A 17,925-nucleotide genomic window follows, 5' to 3' on the forward strand; every position below is an offset into this window, starting at 1 on the left:
GTTGGATTCTGTTTGCTAGTAGTTTATTGAGGATTTTTGCATCTATATTCATCAGTGATATTGGTCTGTAATTTTCTTCTTTTGTAGTATCTTTGTCTGGTTTTGGTATCAGGGTGACGGTGGCCTCACAGAATGAGTTTGGGAGCATTCCTTCCTCCACTACTTTTTGGAAGAGTTTGAGAAGGATGGGTGTTAGCTCTTCTGTAAATGTTTCATAGAATTCACCTCTGAAGCCATCTGGTCCTGGACTTTTGCTTGTTAGAAGATTTTTAATCACTATTTCAATTTCATTACTTGTGATTGGTCTGTTCATATTTTCTATTTCTTCCTGGTTCAGTCTTGGAAGGTTATACCTTTCTAAGAATTTGTCCATTTCTTCCAGGTTGTCCATTTTATTGGCATAGAGTTGCCTGTAGTAGTCTCTTAGGATGCTTTGTATTTCTGCGGTTTCTGTTGTAACTTCTCCTTTTTCATTTCTAATTTTATTGAGTCTTCTCCCTCTTTTTCTTGATGAGTCTGGCTAACGGTTTATCAATTTTGTTTATCTTCTCAAAGAACCATCTTTTAGTTTTATTGATCTTTGCTATTATTTTCTTTGTTTCTATTTCATTGATTTCTGCTCTGATCTTTATGATTTCTTTCCTTCTGCTAACTTTGGATTTTTTTTTTGTTCTTCTTTATGTAGTTCCTTTAGGTGTAAGGTTAGATTGTTTATTTGAGACATTTCTTGTTTCTTGAGGTAGGCTTGTATAGCTATAAACTTCCCTCTTAGAACTGGTTTTGCTGCATCCCACAGGTTTTGGATCATCGTGTTTTCATTGTCACTCATCACTAGGTATTGTTTAACTTCCTCTTTGATTTCTTCAGTGATCTCTTGGTTATTCAGTAACTCAGTGCTTAGCCTCCATGTGTTTGTGGTCTTTTATGTTTTTTTCTCTGTAATTGATTTCTAATTTCATAGCGCTGTGGTCAGAAAAGATTCTTGACATGATTTCAATTTTCTTAAAATTACTGAGGGTTGATTTGTGACCCATGATGTGATCTATCCTGGAGAATATTCTGTGCGCATCTGAGAAGAAAGTGTAATCTGCTGTTTTGGGATGAAATGTCCTATAAATAAAATTAAATCTATCTGGTCTTTTGTGTCATTTAAAGCTTCTGTTTCCTTATTTATTTTTATTTTGGATGATCTGTCCCTTGGTGTAAGTGAGGTGTTAAAGTCCCCCACTATTATTGTTTTACGGTTGATTTCCTCTTTTATAGCTGTTAGCCTTATGTATTGATGTGCTCCTATGTTGGGTGCATATATATTTATAATTGTTATATCTTCTTTTGGATTGATCCATTGATCATTATGTAGTGTCCTTCCTTGTCTCATTCTTTATTTTAAAGTCTATTTTATCTGATATGAGTATTGCTACTCCAGCTTTCTTTTGATTTCCATTTGTATGGAATATCTTTTTCCATCCCCTCACTTTCAGTCTGTATGTGTCCCTAGGTCTGAAGTGGGTCTCTTGTAGACAGCATATAGATGGGTCTTGTTTTTGTATCCATTCAGCAAGCCTGTGTCTTTTGATTGGAGTATTTAATCCATTCACGTTTAAGGTAATTATCGATATGCATGTTCCTACGACCATTTTCTTAATTGTTTTGGGTTTGTGTTTGTAGGTCCTTTTCTTCTCTCGTGTTTCCCACTTAGAGAAGTTCCTTTAGCATTTGTTGTAGAGCTGGTTTGGTGGTGATGAATTCTCTCAGCTTTTGCTTGTTGTAAAGCTCTTGATTTCTCCATCGAATCTGAATGAGATCGTTGCTGGTTAGAGTAATCTTGATTGTAGGTTCTTCCCTTTCATCAGTTTAAGTATATCATGCCACTCCCTTCTGGCTTGTAGAGTTTCTGCTGAGAAATTAGCTGTTAACCTTATGGGAGTTCCCTTATATATTATTTGTCGTTTTTCCCTTGCTGCTTTCAATAATTTTTCTTTGTCTTTAATTTTTGCCTATTTGATTACTATGTGCCTTGGCATGTTTCTTCTTGGTTTTATCCTGTATGGGACTCTGCTTCCTGGACTTGGGTGGCTATTTCCTTTCCCATGTTAGGCAAGTTTTCAACTATAATAATCTCTTCACATATTTTCTCTGGTCCTTTCTCTCTCTCTTCCCCTTCTGGGACCCCTATAATGCAAATGTTGTTGCCTTTAATGTTGTCCCAGAGGTCTCTTAGGCTGTCTTCATTTCTTTTCATTCTTTTTTCTTTATTCTGTTCTGCAGCAGTGAATTCTACCATTCTGTCTTCCAGGTCACTTATCTGCTCTTCTGCCTCAGTTATTCTGCTACTGATTCCTTCTCGTGTAGTTTTCATTTCAGTTATTGTATTGTTCATCTCTGTTTGTTTGTTCTTTAATTCTTCTAGGTCTTTGTTAAACATTTCTTGCATCTTCTCGATCTTTGCCTCCATTCTTTTTCCGAGGTCCTGGATCATCTTCACTATCATTCTGAATTCGTTTTCTGGAAGGTTGCCTATCTCCACTTCATTTAGTTGTTTTTCTAGGGTTTTATCTTGTTCCTTCATCTGGTACATAGCCCTCTGTGTTTTCATCTTGTCTATCTTTCTGTGAATGTGGTTTTTGTTCCACAGGCTGCAGGATTGTAGTTCTTCTTGCTTCTGCTGTCTGCCCTCTGGTCAGTTCATTCCTTTATTGATTACTGTAGAAGCTCTTTATATATTATGGACAGTGTTGATGATTATACACATTCCATTTTTCCTCTCCTTATCAGTCTTCACTTCATCTATGGTATTTTTCAGTGTCTAGACATTTAAAAATTCAATGTAATTAACTTTAACCATATTTTTTGTTATGACTTGTGCTCTGTGTAACTTCTGTAAGAAATGTTTCCCTACCTCAAGAATACAAACGTATTCTCTTATATGTTTCTTGTAATTTAAAAAAAAGTTTTGTTTTTCTACATAAAGTTAGGTTTATCAACCTGAAATTTACTTTAGGCTATGCAATGACGGTGTTTTTTCTATGTGTATAACTGATCTATTTTTGTTGAAAAATTATCCAAACTGTATTTAATCTCAGTCAGGTCTTTCTCTTTTCTTTATAATTTCCACCAATTCTAAAAGTTTTCTTAAATTAGAAAACCCCAAACAAAAATTGAGTCATCTCCTTGAATTAAGAATATAGGAAACTGGCAAAACAATGGTTTTTCATGTTGACAATTCTGAGGCAGAGATATTTTCCCAGAATAATGAAGGTGTGTGTTTATGTATATACATGTGTGTGTGTATCCTTCATATACCGTAAGCTAGTAAATAAAGTCTAATTTTGGTCCATAAATAACTAAAATCTCTACTCTAAAAATTCTTAGTCCCTGTAATACTTCTGTGATAAAGACAGCTGTTGCTGTTGCTGAAAATGGCAGTGTGGTTTTGATAAATGGGAGGGGGATGTGCTAACAAGAGGGAAAGTATATAGAGAGGAAAACACTCTTAAGTTTCCTAAGCAAGACCAGAAATGGAGAAGGAGAATCTGTAAAAAGTGGCAGAACCATATAGTAAAGCAGTTATGATAAGCTTGAAGCCAGACAGCCTTGGATTTGAGTCCTGGGTTTGCCATCTACTAGCTGTGTGACCTGGGGTAAGTTACTTAACCTCAAAGAGCATCAGTTTCCTCAAAGGTAAGGATAAAATACATCCAAAGATTAAAAAACAGGATTAAAAAAAAAAAAACAAAAACAGGATTAATATAACGACATAACGCTGGCAAAGTAACTAGGTCACCTGACTCATGTGCTCTTTAATAAATGATACCCATTATTATAAATGGAAGTGATCAAGAAGAAACTCAGGAAACCAAAATTATTTTCTCTTTGAAAGGTATTTGCCATACCTTTTGTAATAATGAATAAATAATTTTCTAGAAATATTAGACTAGTATCAAATACTCTAAGAGAAGGAAAAACTTTACTTTTCAGAACAATTAAGTACCCCTTTCTTGATACTGTTTAAGCTTAAGATATGATTACTGGGTGAAAGACCATGACCAGGTAGGATTTGTCCAGGCATGTAAAGCTAGTTCAAGATTTGAAAATCAAGCAAGGTAATTCAACATATCAACAGGCTAAAGAAGAAAAGTCATAGATCGTATTCATTGATACAGAATAAGCATTTAACAAAATCCAACACAATCATAATAAACTCTCAGCAAGTTAGGAATAGATGGGAATTACCTTAACTTGATAATAAACATGTATTAAAAACCTACAGCTTATATCATACTTAACAGTAAAAGACTAAATCCTTTCCCCCTAAGACTGGCAATTATCTACCCTCACCATTCTTATCCAACATAGTGTAAGAAGTTCTAGCCATTGCAAAAAAGACAAGAAAAAGAAAGAAAAGATATACAAATTAGAAAGGAAAAAAATAAAACTCTTTATTTGCAGATGATATGATTATCTACATAGAAAATCTCAAAGAATTTGTTTAAAAAAGTCCTAAAATAAATTAGTTCAGCAACATTGCAGAATACAACATCAACACAAAAATCAGTCACATTTCTGTACACTAATAATGGGCATGCTAGAACCAAAATTAAAAACAAAATATCATTTAAAATTGCTCCACAGGCAACTAAACACTTAGGTATACACTGTAAACGTGTACAGCATCCGTGAGGTGAGAATTATAAAATGATGATGAAAGAAATCAAAGAAGAACTAAATAAAAGAAAAGACGTACCATATTCATGGATTGGAAGACCTAATGTAGTAGACATGTTTATTTTCCCAAAATTTATCTAGAGGTTTAACCAATTCCCATCAGAACATAATTACCTGGTGAAAGAAATGAGTGATAAAAATAAAACTAATACAAACCAGCAGCGTGTGTAATGACCGCAGGCTTTTGCTGACATTGAAATGCTTCTGCAGCACGTCTCGCACATTCCTATCTTCTGAGAGACTCTAGAGGAAAAAAATCAAAACAGAATTAAGGAACAATGCAGTTTAAAACCTAACTAAAATCTTGTGCCTCACTGGCTGGTGTATCTCATGAACTCTATCTGGTATTTATCCATTATTAAACAGGTGCTGGTCTTACTTGTGGAAAACAAAAATCAAAATCAAATTTCCACTCTATTGTTTTTCTTCTTATCCCTTTACGTTAATTCCAAAGACACCAAGATAAAACATAACCCTTGCTACCACAAAATTTCCAGTCTAAAGAGGGAAACTATACAGTCATACTAATGGGATGATCAAAATGCACCACTAAATGAAACAGAGAATAAGGGTTATTTACTATACTTCAAAAACAAGGTAAAGTGTTACAAAGAATGCTTAAACTGTATGAGTCAATATGCTACAAAGAGCAGTCCAGTTATAGGGAACATCATGAACAATGCAGGGAGATTGTGGCATATGGACAGAAGATGAGTAGTCATGTCATCCTGAGTTTCAGCTTTGGCTAAGTGATTGTACGGAAAGACAAAGGCAGGAAAACCTAACTGGAGGCAACTGCAATTGTCCATGTAAGAAACAAAATGAGTCTGGATTAACACAGTGGTGTGAAGACAAGAAAGAATTAAACACATTTATAGAAGACATGTCTGATGGAGAATCAACTGCTGGGGAGCAGCGATGAAGGGTTGGAGAGGGGTTAGAAAAAAATCAAAGATGAAACTATGGGGAACAGAATGTCCCAGGAGAAGTGAAGAGGGAGATGTGGTCAGGAAGTAAAACTTGTATTATAAATGTTTAAGAAGTAAATGGAGGGGCTTCCCTGGTGGCACAGTGGTTGAGAGTCCGCCTGCTGATGCAGGGGACAAGGGTTCGTGCCCCAGTCCGGGAAGATCCCACATGCCGCGGAGCGGCTGGGCCCGTGAGCCATGGCTGCTGAGCCTGCGTGTCCAGAGCCTGTGCTCCGCAACGGGAGAGGCCACAACAGTGAGAGGCCCTCGTACCGCAAAAAAAAAGAAGTAAATGGAAAAAGAGGAGCACAGTAAGAGACTGAGAAAGATGTTGAAGACTGGAATAGAATCCAAGAGAGAGCAATAAAACCAGGGGAAGAAAACAGGGACAACACTTCAAGAGGGAAGTGGTGATCAACAATGTAAACTGCATACTTTGTATAACTAAATTAAGATATATTTTGAGAAGTTGATGGCTTTGGAAATTTAGAGCTCAATAGGGCCCTTTGAAAAAGAAATATCTAAATATATATTTAATATATCAACTTTATAAGTGACTTGGTAAGGTCAACAATTGCAGAAGCAAGGACTACAGTTAATTTCCCAAAGTTTTTTATTTGTATTACTTTGCTTTATTATTTTATGTTCATCTGGTATGCTTCCAAGAGTATTCAACCCTATTCATGATACAAATATATATATAGCAACAGCAAGCCCTTTAAGAGAGAAAGAGAAGACTAAAAACAGTGACTGCAGTGAATTAGGATTAATGAAAGGTGAGGTTCAGTTGGCACCAAAGAAAAGATTAGATGAAAGGACAGTAAAATCAGAGTTGGCAGAGCCAAAAAAGGCTTGGATAAGACTGACGTAATTTTTCAAAACTCATCTGCAAAGAATAACGATTCTTTATCCAAAAAAAAAAAAAAAGGCCCAGAAAACTAAGTATTTCTGTATTTCCTAGAGCTGAAACTGTATGTCTCTACTTCTTCCACTGTGAGAAGATCCAGATTCATGAATAAGTTCTAGTAGAATGGGATGAAGTTTTATGCTCTCAGTAAATATATTATCCTAGTTATAGTCCCCATTCCCTTGCTACTGTTTTTAGTCTTCTCTGCCCTATTCAGGGAAGCTGACACATTCCCTTGTCACTGATGAGCACAGGAGAAGCACTTGCAGAAACAAGTTCTTAATGTGCTCACTGCAGTGTGCTTGACCGGCAGGATTACACTAGTACCTGAGGGCTCATGCTGCTCCAGGGATAACTTAGTGGCAGCAGTATATATACTAAATCTCCTAGTCTTCCTGCCAAACATTCTTACCTTCTGTTAACTAAACAGGGAAGGTTAAGAAAGTTGGTAGATCTTTCTTGAACTTAGCTATAGCACTTTGTGGGAATTTCCTTTGAGGAGAATTAGCTATGGTCCTTTTATTTAATTAATTCATTTATTTAACATCTTTATTGGAGTATAATTGCTTTACAATGGTGTGTTTCTGCTGTATAACCAAGTGAATCAGCTATACATATACATATATCCCCACATCTCCTCCCTCTTGCGTCTCCCTCCCACCCTCCCTATCCTACCCCTCTAGGTGGTCACAAAGCACCCAGCTGATCTCCCTGTGCTATGCGGCTGCTTCCCACTAGCTATCTATTTTACATTTGGTAGTGTATATACATCCATGCCACTCTCTCACTTCCTCCCAGCTTACCCTTCCCCCCTCCGTGTCCTCAAGTCCATTCTCTATGTCTGAGTCTTTATTCCTGTCCTGCCCCTAGGTTCTTCAGAACCTTTTTTAATTTTTTTAGATTCCATATATATGGGTTAGCATATGGTATTTGTTTTTCTCTTTCTGACTTACTTCAATCTGTATGACAGTCTCTAGGTCCATCCACCTCACTACAAATAACTCAATTTCATTTCTTTTTATGGCTGAGTAATATTCAATTGTATATATGTACCACAACTTCTTTATCCATTCATCTGTCGATGGACACTTAGGTTGCTTCCATGTCCTGGCTATTGTAAATAGAGCTGCAATGAACACTGATACATGACTCTTTTTGAATTATGGTCTTCTCAGGGTATATGCCTTGAGAGTGGGATTGCTGGGTCATACGGTAGTTCTATTTTTAGTTTTTTGAGGAACTTCCATACTGTTCTCCATAGTGGCTGTATCAATTTACATTCCCACCAACAGTGCAAGAGGGTTCCCTTTTCTCCACACCCTCTCCAGCATTTACTGTTTGTAGATTTTTTGATGATGGTCATTCTGAGCTATGGTCCTTTTAAATGCTCTTTTATACAGATTTTTCTTATACTGCCATGCTGAAATGGTATTTACCCTGCTTACATATTTGGGATAGGGCTAAAACAAACATTCAAGTTAGGCAGGATGTCCAGGTTCAAGTCTATCCTGAAGATATTTATTGGATGAGATTCCCTAGGTGACCTGTCATCTATACCATTGCTTTTGTTTAACCTTGGAATTAGAAAAACTTGCTGGATAGTCAGCACTGAGTGAAAGGATAGCTCCTTCAGTGCACACCCCCCCTTTTCAGACAGGGCCTCTGGCCATGGTGCTGACATATTTTTTTCAAGTGAAGCTCATTTATGAGCATACCCTAAAGGGAGGTGGCAAATGATGATTAGGATAGGGCAAGAAAATATTAGAACTAAGAGACACAAACTCCAGTGGTATTAGTTCTACCTTATGAAAGAACTGTAAGATTATCAAAAAGATGACAGGAGAGTGTTCACATTCATTCCTATCATCCTGCCTCTAAATTCAGTGATCAGCAAAGAAGGACCAAAAACCTAGGGTTAGCCACTCTACATCACATGCTTACCATCTTCTGAGTCATCCAGAGTTATGCTTCACAGTAACTGTCACCATCTACTTCCTTTACATACCCATTTTAGGATCTCAGAATACAACACAGCTGGGAGGGACAGAAAGATGGATGACAGTACAGTATAATCTGGGCTTACGTAGTTGTCTTAGGAAAAGAAAGTGAGCAGGGATAAGAATAATAAAAGCCCTGGGAAAGCACAGACATTTAAATACTAAGACTGCATTTGATCACTAAAGTAATCAGAAAAACACACTGTTGCAACAAGACAATCAGTTCAGGAGTTGTAAAAGGTGAAAGTCTGTGACGCACTCAAAAGTGGATTCAGAGGCCAAAGATTCAGAGCTCTGACCCACTCCAGATCCAGGTAAAGGAAAAGACAATGTGAGAGCACCAACTATAAAGTGTTCTGATAGCATGGACTCTTATAATTAGACATAGTATCAAGAAAAACTTGCACGAGCTAGTAAATATCTGAGTCCCAGGAAAAGTTAATTTGGGGAGGAAGGTGGAAGGAAGAACCCACATCTAATTATATCATGACACAGTATCATGATTTAAGGATAAAGTCAATCATTTTGATATACAATTCTGTACAGTTATATTAGGAAAAAAGTATTAGATTAACTATTACAACAAAGTAAAAAAGGTAAACCAAAGAATAATATTTAAGGTTTGAATCCTTTATGTAAAAACAAATTTGGCATGTATCAATATATAAGGTCTGAAATGCTATGAACCAAATAATTACTTTGTAGTGAAAGGAGGGAAGATGGGCATGGACATAAGGGAAAATTCTACCTTTTACCATGTATTCTTAAGCACTGATTAAATTTTGTTCGTAACTTTTAATTTTAAAAAACTGTGTCAAAATTAATAGTGCTCACATAAGCTGACTCTATTTTAAAATCAAAATGAGAATCAAGTTTCAGTTATACAAGTTAGGTTCTGCATAAGTAATGGATAGCAACGTGATTATAGTTAACGATACAGTACTATATACTTGAAATTTGCTTAGAAGATAGAACTTAACTGTTTTACCACAAAATTTTAAAAAAGGAGAAAAGAAAGAAATCTATATGAGGTGATGGATATGTTAAATATTATAGCTTGATTGTGGTATTTCACAATGTATACCAAAACATCAAGTTGTATACCTTAAATATAAGCAATTTCTAATTTGTCAATTATACCTCAACAAAGATGGGAAAAAACCAAGAATCGTTAAAGAGCAAAATAAATGCAAACTTTCACTTTTAATTTGGTATTGATATTTAAGATTTTACAGTAAAAAAATATAATCTATCATTATTGCTATAACATAAAACAATCTTTTAGAGCCAAAGAATATAGACTGTTTAATTCTAAGCAGATCTAATCATCCTCACTCATTAGTATTTAATATTATAGACCAGTTTTTCCTAATTCTTTCATAACCAAGGACTCTATATTATTTTCCACTTTCACAAGGTCCATATTTTTGACATGTAAGATTTATTCAGTAATATGTTTTTTCAAACACATTATTAAACACACATTCACACACATATACTCTCTCCCTTTTCGCTGCCAACTAAAACTTGTCAGTATAAGATAAACTGATGCTAGTATGCTTAGCTGATAAAACAACAGTCTGTACAAATTAGGCTGTTCAACTTAAGTATATTTAGAGTCCACAAGGTTCAGTAGATGTTTAAAACCACAAGTGAGTGTGCATTTGCAACTTAAGACCCTCAGGGCTCCAAGGACTCGAAGATGGGATATGTCAATATAGATAATATAACCAAAGTTGCCACAGCCTGAATTGCCTCTTAATAGACCCAAGGAGAAAAATGCTTAAGTTGTTCATGAGAACTGGAAAAGAAAAATCCACACTGGATAGGTAGGTATGAACCTTACTAAATTAATATATTGCTAAACTTATAAATAAAGAAAATAAATATTTAACGATGAAGTTCATTAACAAAGTAATCTAAAATATAAACCAGATACAAATAAAACAAATCTCATAAAAGTTCCTTTGAGAAAAAAAAATTAGAAGTATGACATTTCAACTGTTTTTTAAAAGAAAATACACAAACAAAAGAGTATAATTTGTATTAATGCAGTTCTGTGCCACAGTAATATTAGAAATTTTATGCTAACTTACAGATTTTAAAGATTTTCAAATTTTAATTGCTTTCAAATGGTATAGCAAGACACAAATATTACTTTAATATTATTGTCTTTTTTCCAAACTACCTGAACATTTTCATTCCACTTCTCAGCAAAAATCTTGCCTGGAAATACTGCAGGTAGAGATAATTGTTCTTTAAATATTTTAAGATACTGTGGAAAACCAAATGAATTCATTAAGTGTATCTGCCGGTGGGAAAATCGTGACTTCACTCTCTTTTCTAAGAGTTCCAAAATATCCTTAAAAACAAACAAAAATCTCCGTAAGATGCATATTTAAAATAACCATACCAATGTTAGAGGTATAACTATTTGAACTATCACTTATAATCAGCAATGTTTATCCTGTAATAGACAATTAAGCATTAAAAATACTTATCCTGTAATACACAATTAAGCATTAAAAAAAATTTAATTATTCCCTTGATCTACTTAGGGCCACAAGGTAGTAGAGGTAAGAGAATGCGGCTTGGAAATAAACCAAGCCTCTAAAAGTATTTTTAATCCAAGCTACTTTTAATCCCCTTCTAAGCACTTGTAAGCCTGGTGATGTCAAGCCTTTTTCCAACCATGTTTTTCTCAGCTTATCTTTAACATTGCAAGACCAACAATAACTACTAAAAAATTATAGCTATCAATAAACAATTTCATACATTCTATGAAGAATTCAGATAAAAAATTAATATAATAAAATGTAATTAGACTTATTAACATTCATGAAAATTTAAACATCTTCTTCATTGTTTTATGTAACAAAGACTCAAGAAGCAGCATGTGTAATGGAGAAATATTCAATTCACTAAACTATACAAATTTAAGCTGAAGCCACGCTGGACTTAAGGAACAAACTGTAGAAGAGGAAACTGGCAGGAACACAGTGTGACATTGGTAAATTATTCTGTCTTTTGGCTTTTTTATAACAATATTTGAGAAACTACTTGTATTAGTGCTATTTTTCCTTGAGAAGTGAGGGAGCAAGTTTAGTGTCAATTTTCTATAAAAAAAAGAAAAACAAAAAGCTGTGGTGAGGCCCAGAAATACGGATTTTCAAATCTACCCAGATGATTCTAGGTTAAGAAACCAATGATACACAGGAAAGAATTAAAGCGACCAAAAAGGCATCATGGCATCATGGTTAGTGTGGGAAGGAAGACAGGAAAGATTAATAGCTTGGGGTTAGAGTGGAGGAGGGTGAATGAAAAACCTGAGATGTGTTTACAGGTTATAGAAAAATATAGTGACAGCATAAGACAATTAAAAGTTATGTTCAGAGACAGAAATATTATACATTTACTTTCTACTAAGGAGCAGTTCTAGATCACCCATACAGGTAAGCAATAATTAAGAGCCTGAACTTGGGAATGGAAAGAGATGGAAGTAAAAGAATTTTAGAGGTGAACAGTAACTGATAGTTTGGTGGTGGGCAGTAATGACAGAAATTGGTAATGTGGGGATACAGGGAATAGTAGAAAAAAAAACATTACTGCCACAAGGAAGAGGTTATTTGCTAACAAAATCACTACTCCATCATTCCTTTTGCTCTTTCCCTATAAACATGGACACAGAGATATATACTTAGACTTGAATTACACAGTTGGAGAATTATACATACAGAATAAAAAAGAGCCTCTGATAATATGGCTAAGGAGCTACTAAACCCTTTATTTGGTCCCTCACTGGGTCAAAAGCATTTGCCACTGCCACTTCCACCCAAAGGAAGAGCTTTTAGCAAGGAGGAATGTGCTTCCTTAACCACTCTGTTAGATTGCTACATTTTGAAAAGAGGAATAAAGATATGTGGAGAACCAGCCAGATTTTCTGTGAGAGAGGCTTATTATGAAAGCATACATTGTAAACTCTAGAGCACTGGGGAAGGAGGACAGAGAAAGCCACTCCTTTGAGAAACAGCACTAGCAAGACTGTTGAAAGATGACTTAGTAAAGAGTTTCACATTTCTAAAAAAGGGAACGAGCTGTACAAAAGGAGAATGAGGGCTTGACATAAGCCTGCCATAAATGAAGGAGGAAAAAGGATGAAAGCTACAGATGCATGGCAGCCATAGTATAAGAAGCGGGTGACTCTTAAAAACCAGTTTTACCTGAATTCAATTAGAAAGTTCATACTAGGAGAGTCAAAGAACATAAACACACTGCTTCTCGGCCTTTCGGCTAAGATCAAGTATAGTATCTGTTCTTATCAGTTTAATAATCGATATGTGCTCTATCCGAGGACAATGAATTAAATGGATTTCTGGAACTAGGAGATGGAATAGGAACTTGCTCCATCCATTCCACGCATCAACCTGGTACTGCAGTACTTCCAAGAATGGTGCACCCACTTCGGGGAAAAATTTTAAAAAAAAAGAAAAAGAGATAGATAAGGTAAACGCAAAAAGACCTACAAAAGCTGTCTGAAGGTACACAAGGTTCAACATACATGGAGTCTTCACAAAGTAATGTGATAGTGACATTAACACTATGGTTAAATCATTCTAAAATCCTCCAAGGAGCAAAGAAGCCACTATCTACAGTGACAGCCTGATAGAGATAATCCCTTCCATTTCTGGAGATGTATACTTACAAAGTTGGGACAGTATCATTTTGAGTTGATTCCAAGCATTTTTAAAATATGGAAAGAATCTTAAATGTAAAAAGTAGAAACTATTAGCAATTTTTATAAAATGGTAGTGAGGTAATTTAACTTTCTCTTTATTTGCTAATGTAGAAATTATATTTATTAGCATAATCTCACTTCACATTTTTTTATTCAGTGATTTGATTAGACGGCAGGAGGTATTAGTCTATCAGGATATGTGATAAATATTTCCTTGTTTTCCTCAATTTGAGTTGAAAAGTGGGATAAATGTGCCAAGTATTGATGAAATACATTTGAAAAATGACCTACATAGTAACTAAGTCAGTAATTAAACTTTAATTTTCTAAATATTATAATCAATTTTTAAAATAGAAACACTTACCAATCTACATGTAAGACCAATAACTGCTACCGGAGTCTGTGCAGACTGAGAAATGTCAAAAAGATTATAGAGGAGTGTTTGGTTTTTATGATGAGCAAAAAGATCAAATTCATCTAATATGAAGATCACTGGGCAACTACTAGTCCGGTCACCTAAGAAAAAATAAGAGTTTTATATTAACAAGCAATTATATCAGCCTTTCTTAAATTTCCAAACTATTTATTACATTTCATTTTTTAAAACTCAATTCAAAAAATATATATTGATAACCTACTTTGGGTGGGGCACTTACCAATGCTTGTACATTTATTCAACAAAAAAAATTATTCAAAGGACAAAATAGCCCCTATGGCCCTCAGGTAATTCAGTCTAATCACCAGACTCTAGTAGCTTTACTGATGTTAAGAAAATCATTTAAATGACTGAAGATTACTGTTTTTTAAATTATGTAAACGTAATTCTTCTATCATCAGAAAATTGACAAGGATCTTTTAACACCTACAGAGACCAAAACACTTTGGGATTAAATACAGAGGGACATAAAACTATTACTTCAAAAGAGACTTATTTTTAGTTAGTAGAAATACAAAGTAAATCTTCCCATAGAAATAATTTTTATAAATAACCATTGTACTGTGAAGTTTAACCAAAGCTACTTTAACTCCTACTAATGACAATTTTAACACTTCTACAATAGGGAAAAGTTCAACATGACTCTGTGGATTTGTTTTTCTCCTCACAACAATGGAAACTACTTTAGCAGAACAATCACTATTACCTTAAGGTCTAAGGCTTTATATCTGCATAAAAAGTGAAAAAAACTGATAATAAACAGATTTATTAATAATTACTATTATCTGTTAGATAATATCTGATAATATTATCCAATAGATAATAAAACATATGCATTAACCTAAATGATATTAAAACCACAGGGACCACTCAGAAGTCTAGACCTACATAATATAGTACTTTAGTTTTTGATAAAATATAGCATTACATAACAATGGAAAAAGTGGTATATTCAAGATTAGATCTTTACTTTACACCTTACCAAAATAAATTCCAGCCAAATGATGAATTATATGTACTGGATGAAAATATAAGTGAATGTCAAAGTATGAAGGAGAGAAAATTTTGACTATGTAAAAAATTTTAAACTTCTATTCAGCAGAAAAGTCCAAACCAAACTTAAGAAAGAAACAAGTGCAAGGATTCACATAATAAGTATGAGATAAACCACCAAAATAAGGCAAAGAACCAACAGGAAAAACACAAACCAGGAAATATCAGTGGCCAATTAAAATTTGATATGAGCATCATCAGTATACAAATTATGCAAATTAAACTAAAATAAAAATTTTTTTCTATTAAATAGGCAAACATGAAAATAATTGTTTTTGAGGTCCTGTAGGAAAAAAGTACTTTTAAATATGTTTAGAAAATGGACCTTCTAGGGTAGTTTGGTAATTAATATTTATTCTTTTAAATGTAGAACATTTTAATATAGAATTCTACTCATTGAAATTTACCCCAGGAAATCTGGATGATCATTTAAGCATTTCTTCCTAATTATACAAAATTAGGAATAAAAGTTGATAGCTGGTGATTAATAAATTATAATTCATTATATTAGAATTTTAAATTATAGTTAATTTATATTTTTAAAATGAAATATATGAGAACCATAAAAATGATGATGCACCTCAATATTTACTGACATGGAAAGATGCTTACGACATACCATGAGTAAGTGAAAAGATGTATATCACACAACAAAATAGAAAAGATTTTATTCTTATTGAAAATTATATCTATACCAATGATATACTACAGGTGAATAAAGATATGAAATCAAATATTAGTTGGAATAATCACTATTATTAGGGATTTCAATGGTCATTATTTTATTCTTTTTTATATTTCTTTATTTTTGTAAAAGCATATGATCAAGGGAAAACTAAAGCTAAACAATTATCTTTTGATATTGTTAAACATACTAATATTTACCTTTTTTTAAAGCTTCCAGAAGAAATGAAAGGTTTTCGGCAAAGCTTCCCTGAATAACAGAAAAAGATACCATGACTAGAAGTTTAGTGAAATAAAGAATAAAAGAGGGCTATATGATTCTATATACTGTATAGACACCGTGTATCTGGCCAAAGTCATTGGCCAGATTCTGAGCTGAATATCTCTATGCTTACAATCTAAAACTTAAATACAAAAGTAGAGATGGCATAGCACTGAAAATGGCATTATTATGCCATGTTCAAAATTTTATATTTTCTGGATAAAATCTGTAAAACTGTTAACTTTATTTAAAGGTAATTTTTAAGAGTTGTTATATTCTGAATAGTCAGAGAACAAGAAATCCATTGCACTTTGTATCTTGAAACACATCAGTCTCTTGCAAGTCTCAAACTTGTACCACTAAAAAAATTACCATGAATTTAAATGAGATCCAAAAGGAAAAGGGAGAAGAAACTTGCCTCAAACATCAGACAATACAACAGTGTTTCTCTATTCAAGAGAATATTATAGAATTTGTATATATCATATCAAATTTGGCTATGTTTACTTGGAGCACAGCCAAAACATTTTTGGATACAACTTAAATATTCTGGTTGGAAATTAATAGAGTAGCAGATGTATTATCCAGATGTTCCAGCTTGTGGATAAAGGCCTCATTAAAATATTTTTTCACTTAAGTCCTTAATTTTTACTTCATTCAGATTTCTTAATTTAAAGAAACAGCCAACTTTAAATTTGAAGAGATATATAGGAAAAAAGAAAGCCACTTGTTTGTTTCCCAGTAGAGAGAACTGATATAAAATAGCATAACAGGTTTTAAAGAGCTTCTACATATTTTGTGATGATTACATACTGTCAAGTAATACTATTTCCAAGGTAGGCAGGGCAAGAGGTATTTACCGTAACATAAACAAAGGCTCAGAGACAATCTGTTGGAAAATCAGTGGTCAAAGTTACTCAAAGGTTGCTTACATTTTGCTATTTTTTTAAAGACTATTATACCTGACATTAAGTGTAAGTATATACTTAAATTCATATGCACATATTATAAGAATTTACTTATGAGTATATATTTATATAAATATACACATTTATGTGTGTGTGTGTGTGTATATATATATATATATTTGAATATACAAGTTTGCTCTAAGTACATCAAAATAGAAAGGGTCTGGGTTAAATCACTTAGTTTCTTAATGCCCAGCCTTTGTCATTTTATGACTTTAGGCACACTAATTATGTTCTCTTAGCCTCACATGCCTAATCTATACAATGTAGAAGTTAAACTAATAATCTGTATATGTGGGGATTATGATAACAATAGTGATGACTAGGATGATAACCAACTGTGCCTTGTATTATTTCATATGAATCCAATGCAAATAGCTCTATTTAGAAAAGTCAGAAACACGTATCTACTGGAAACCAAAAGCCAAACAGAGTCTACATAATAGTAACTCTCCTTTGCCAAGTAGGCCACTATCTTCTACATTACATTCTGGACAGGAGGTAGAACAACAGATTTACAGAAGAAGCATTTGAACTTGCACTTCAAAGACCTGTAGATAGGGACTTCCCTGGTGGTGCAGTGGTTAAGAATCCGTCTGCCAATGCAGGGGACACGGGTTTGATCCCTGGTCCGGGAAGATCCCACATGCCGCAGAACAACTAAGCCTGCATGCCACAACTACTGAGCCTGTGCTCTAGAGCCCGTGAGCCACAACTACTGAGCCCATGTGCCACAAATACTGAAGCCCACGCACCTAGAGCCCGTGCTCCGCAACAAGAGAAGCCACTGCAATGAGAAGCCTGCCCACCGCAATGAAGATTATCCCTGCTCACCACAACTAGAGAAAGCCCACGTGCAGCAATGAAGACCCAATGCAGCCAAAAAAAAAAAAAAAAAAAAAAAAAAAGACCAGAAGAAAATATGTCAAAATGATGGGTGATTTTTGTTTTCTTCATTTTTTTAATAAGCTCCATATTTTCTGCACTGAATATGAATTTTATAAGAAAAGAAAAGCAATAAATGGTATTAAAGTACAGCTTGAATGCAAAATTTCCAAAAGATGGTGATGTTTGCATTTGCCCAGTGGGAAGCCTAGGAAGGGCACCCCAGGGGAGAGGACCATGTACCCCAGAGGTTCAAAGGCATGGCAGGAGGACAGGCTGGCTGAAGAAACTGCAAGGAAGTCTGT

The 17,925-nt window shown here is 34.3% G+C and overlaps 1 protein-coding gene and 1 non-coding gene across 3 annotated transcripts in view; one reads left to right on the forward strand and one right to left on the reverse strand.

Moving 5' to 3' along the window:
- The window catches only part of ORC4 (origin recognition complex subunit 4), a 94,197-nt gene that overhangs the window by 7,819 nt on the left and 68,453 nt on the right, over positions 1 to 17,925 (reverse strand). For both annotated transcript variants that reach the window (XM_024744089.1, XM_024744090.1), the window contains 4 exons: positions 15,707 to 15,755; positions 13,697 to 13,848; positions 10,786 to 10,959; positions 4,882 to 4,968 (listed from right to left, as the gene is read on the reverse strand). In XM_024744089.1, coding sequence (XP_024599857.1) covers positions 4,882 to 4,968; positions 10,786 to 10,959; positions 13,697 to 13,848; positions 15,707 to 15,755 — 462 coding nt within the window. The remainder of the gene's footprint in view (positions 1 to 4,881; positions 4,969 to 10,785; positions 10,960 to 13,696; positions 13,849 to 15,706; positions 15,756 to 17,925) is intronic.
- LOC112399126 (U2 spliceosomal RNA) lies at positions 12,868 to 13,058 on the forward strand. Its single transcript, XR_003003174.1, has one exon. It is a non-coding gene; the product is annotated as a U2 spliceosomal RNA (small nuclear RNA).

The sequence above is a fragment of the Neophocaena asiaeorientalis genome, unplaced genomic scaffold (assembly GCF_003031525.2).
Source record: "Neophocaena asiaeorientalis asiaeorientalis breed wild unplaced genomic scaffold, Neophocaena_asiaeorientalis_V1.1 scaffold11, whole genome shotgun sequence".
Classification (NCBI taxonomy): Eukaryota; Metazoa; Chordata; class Mammalia; order Artiodactyla; family Phocoenidae; genus Neophocaena; species Neophocaena asiaeorientalis.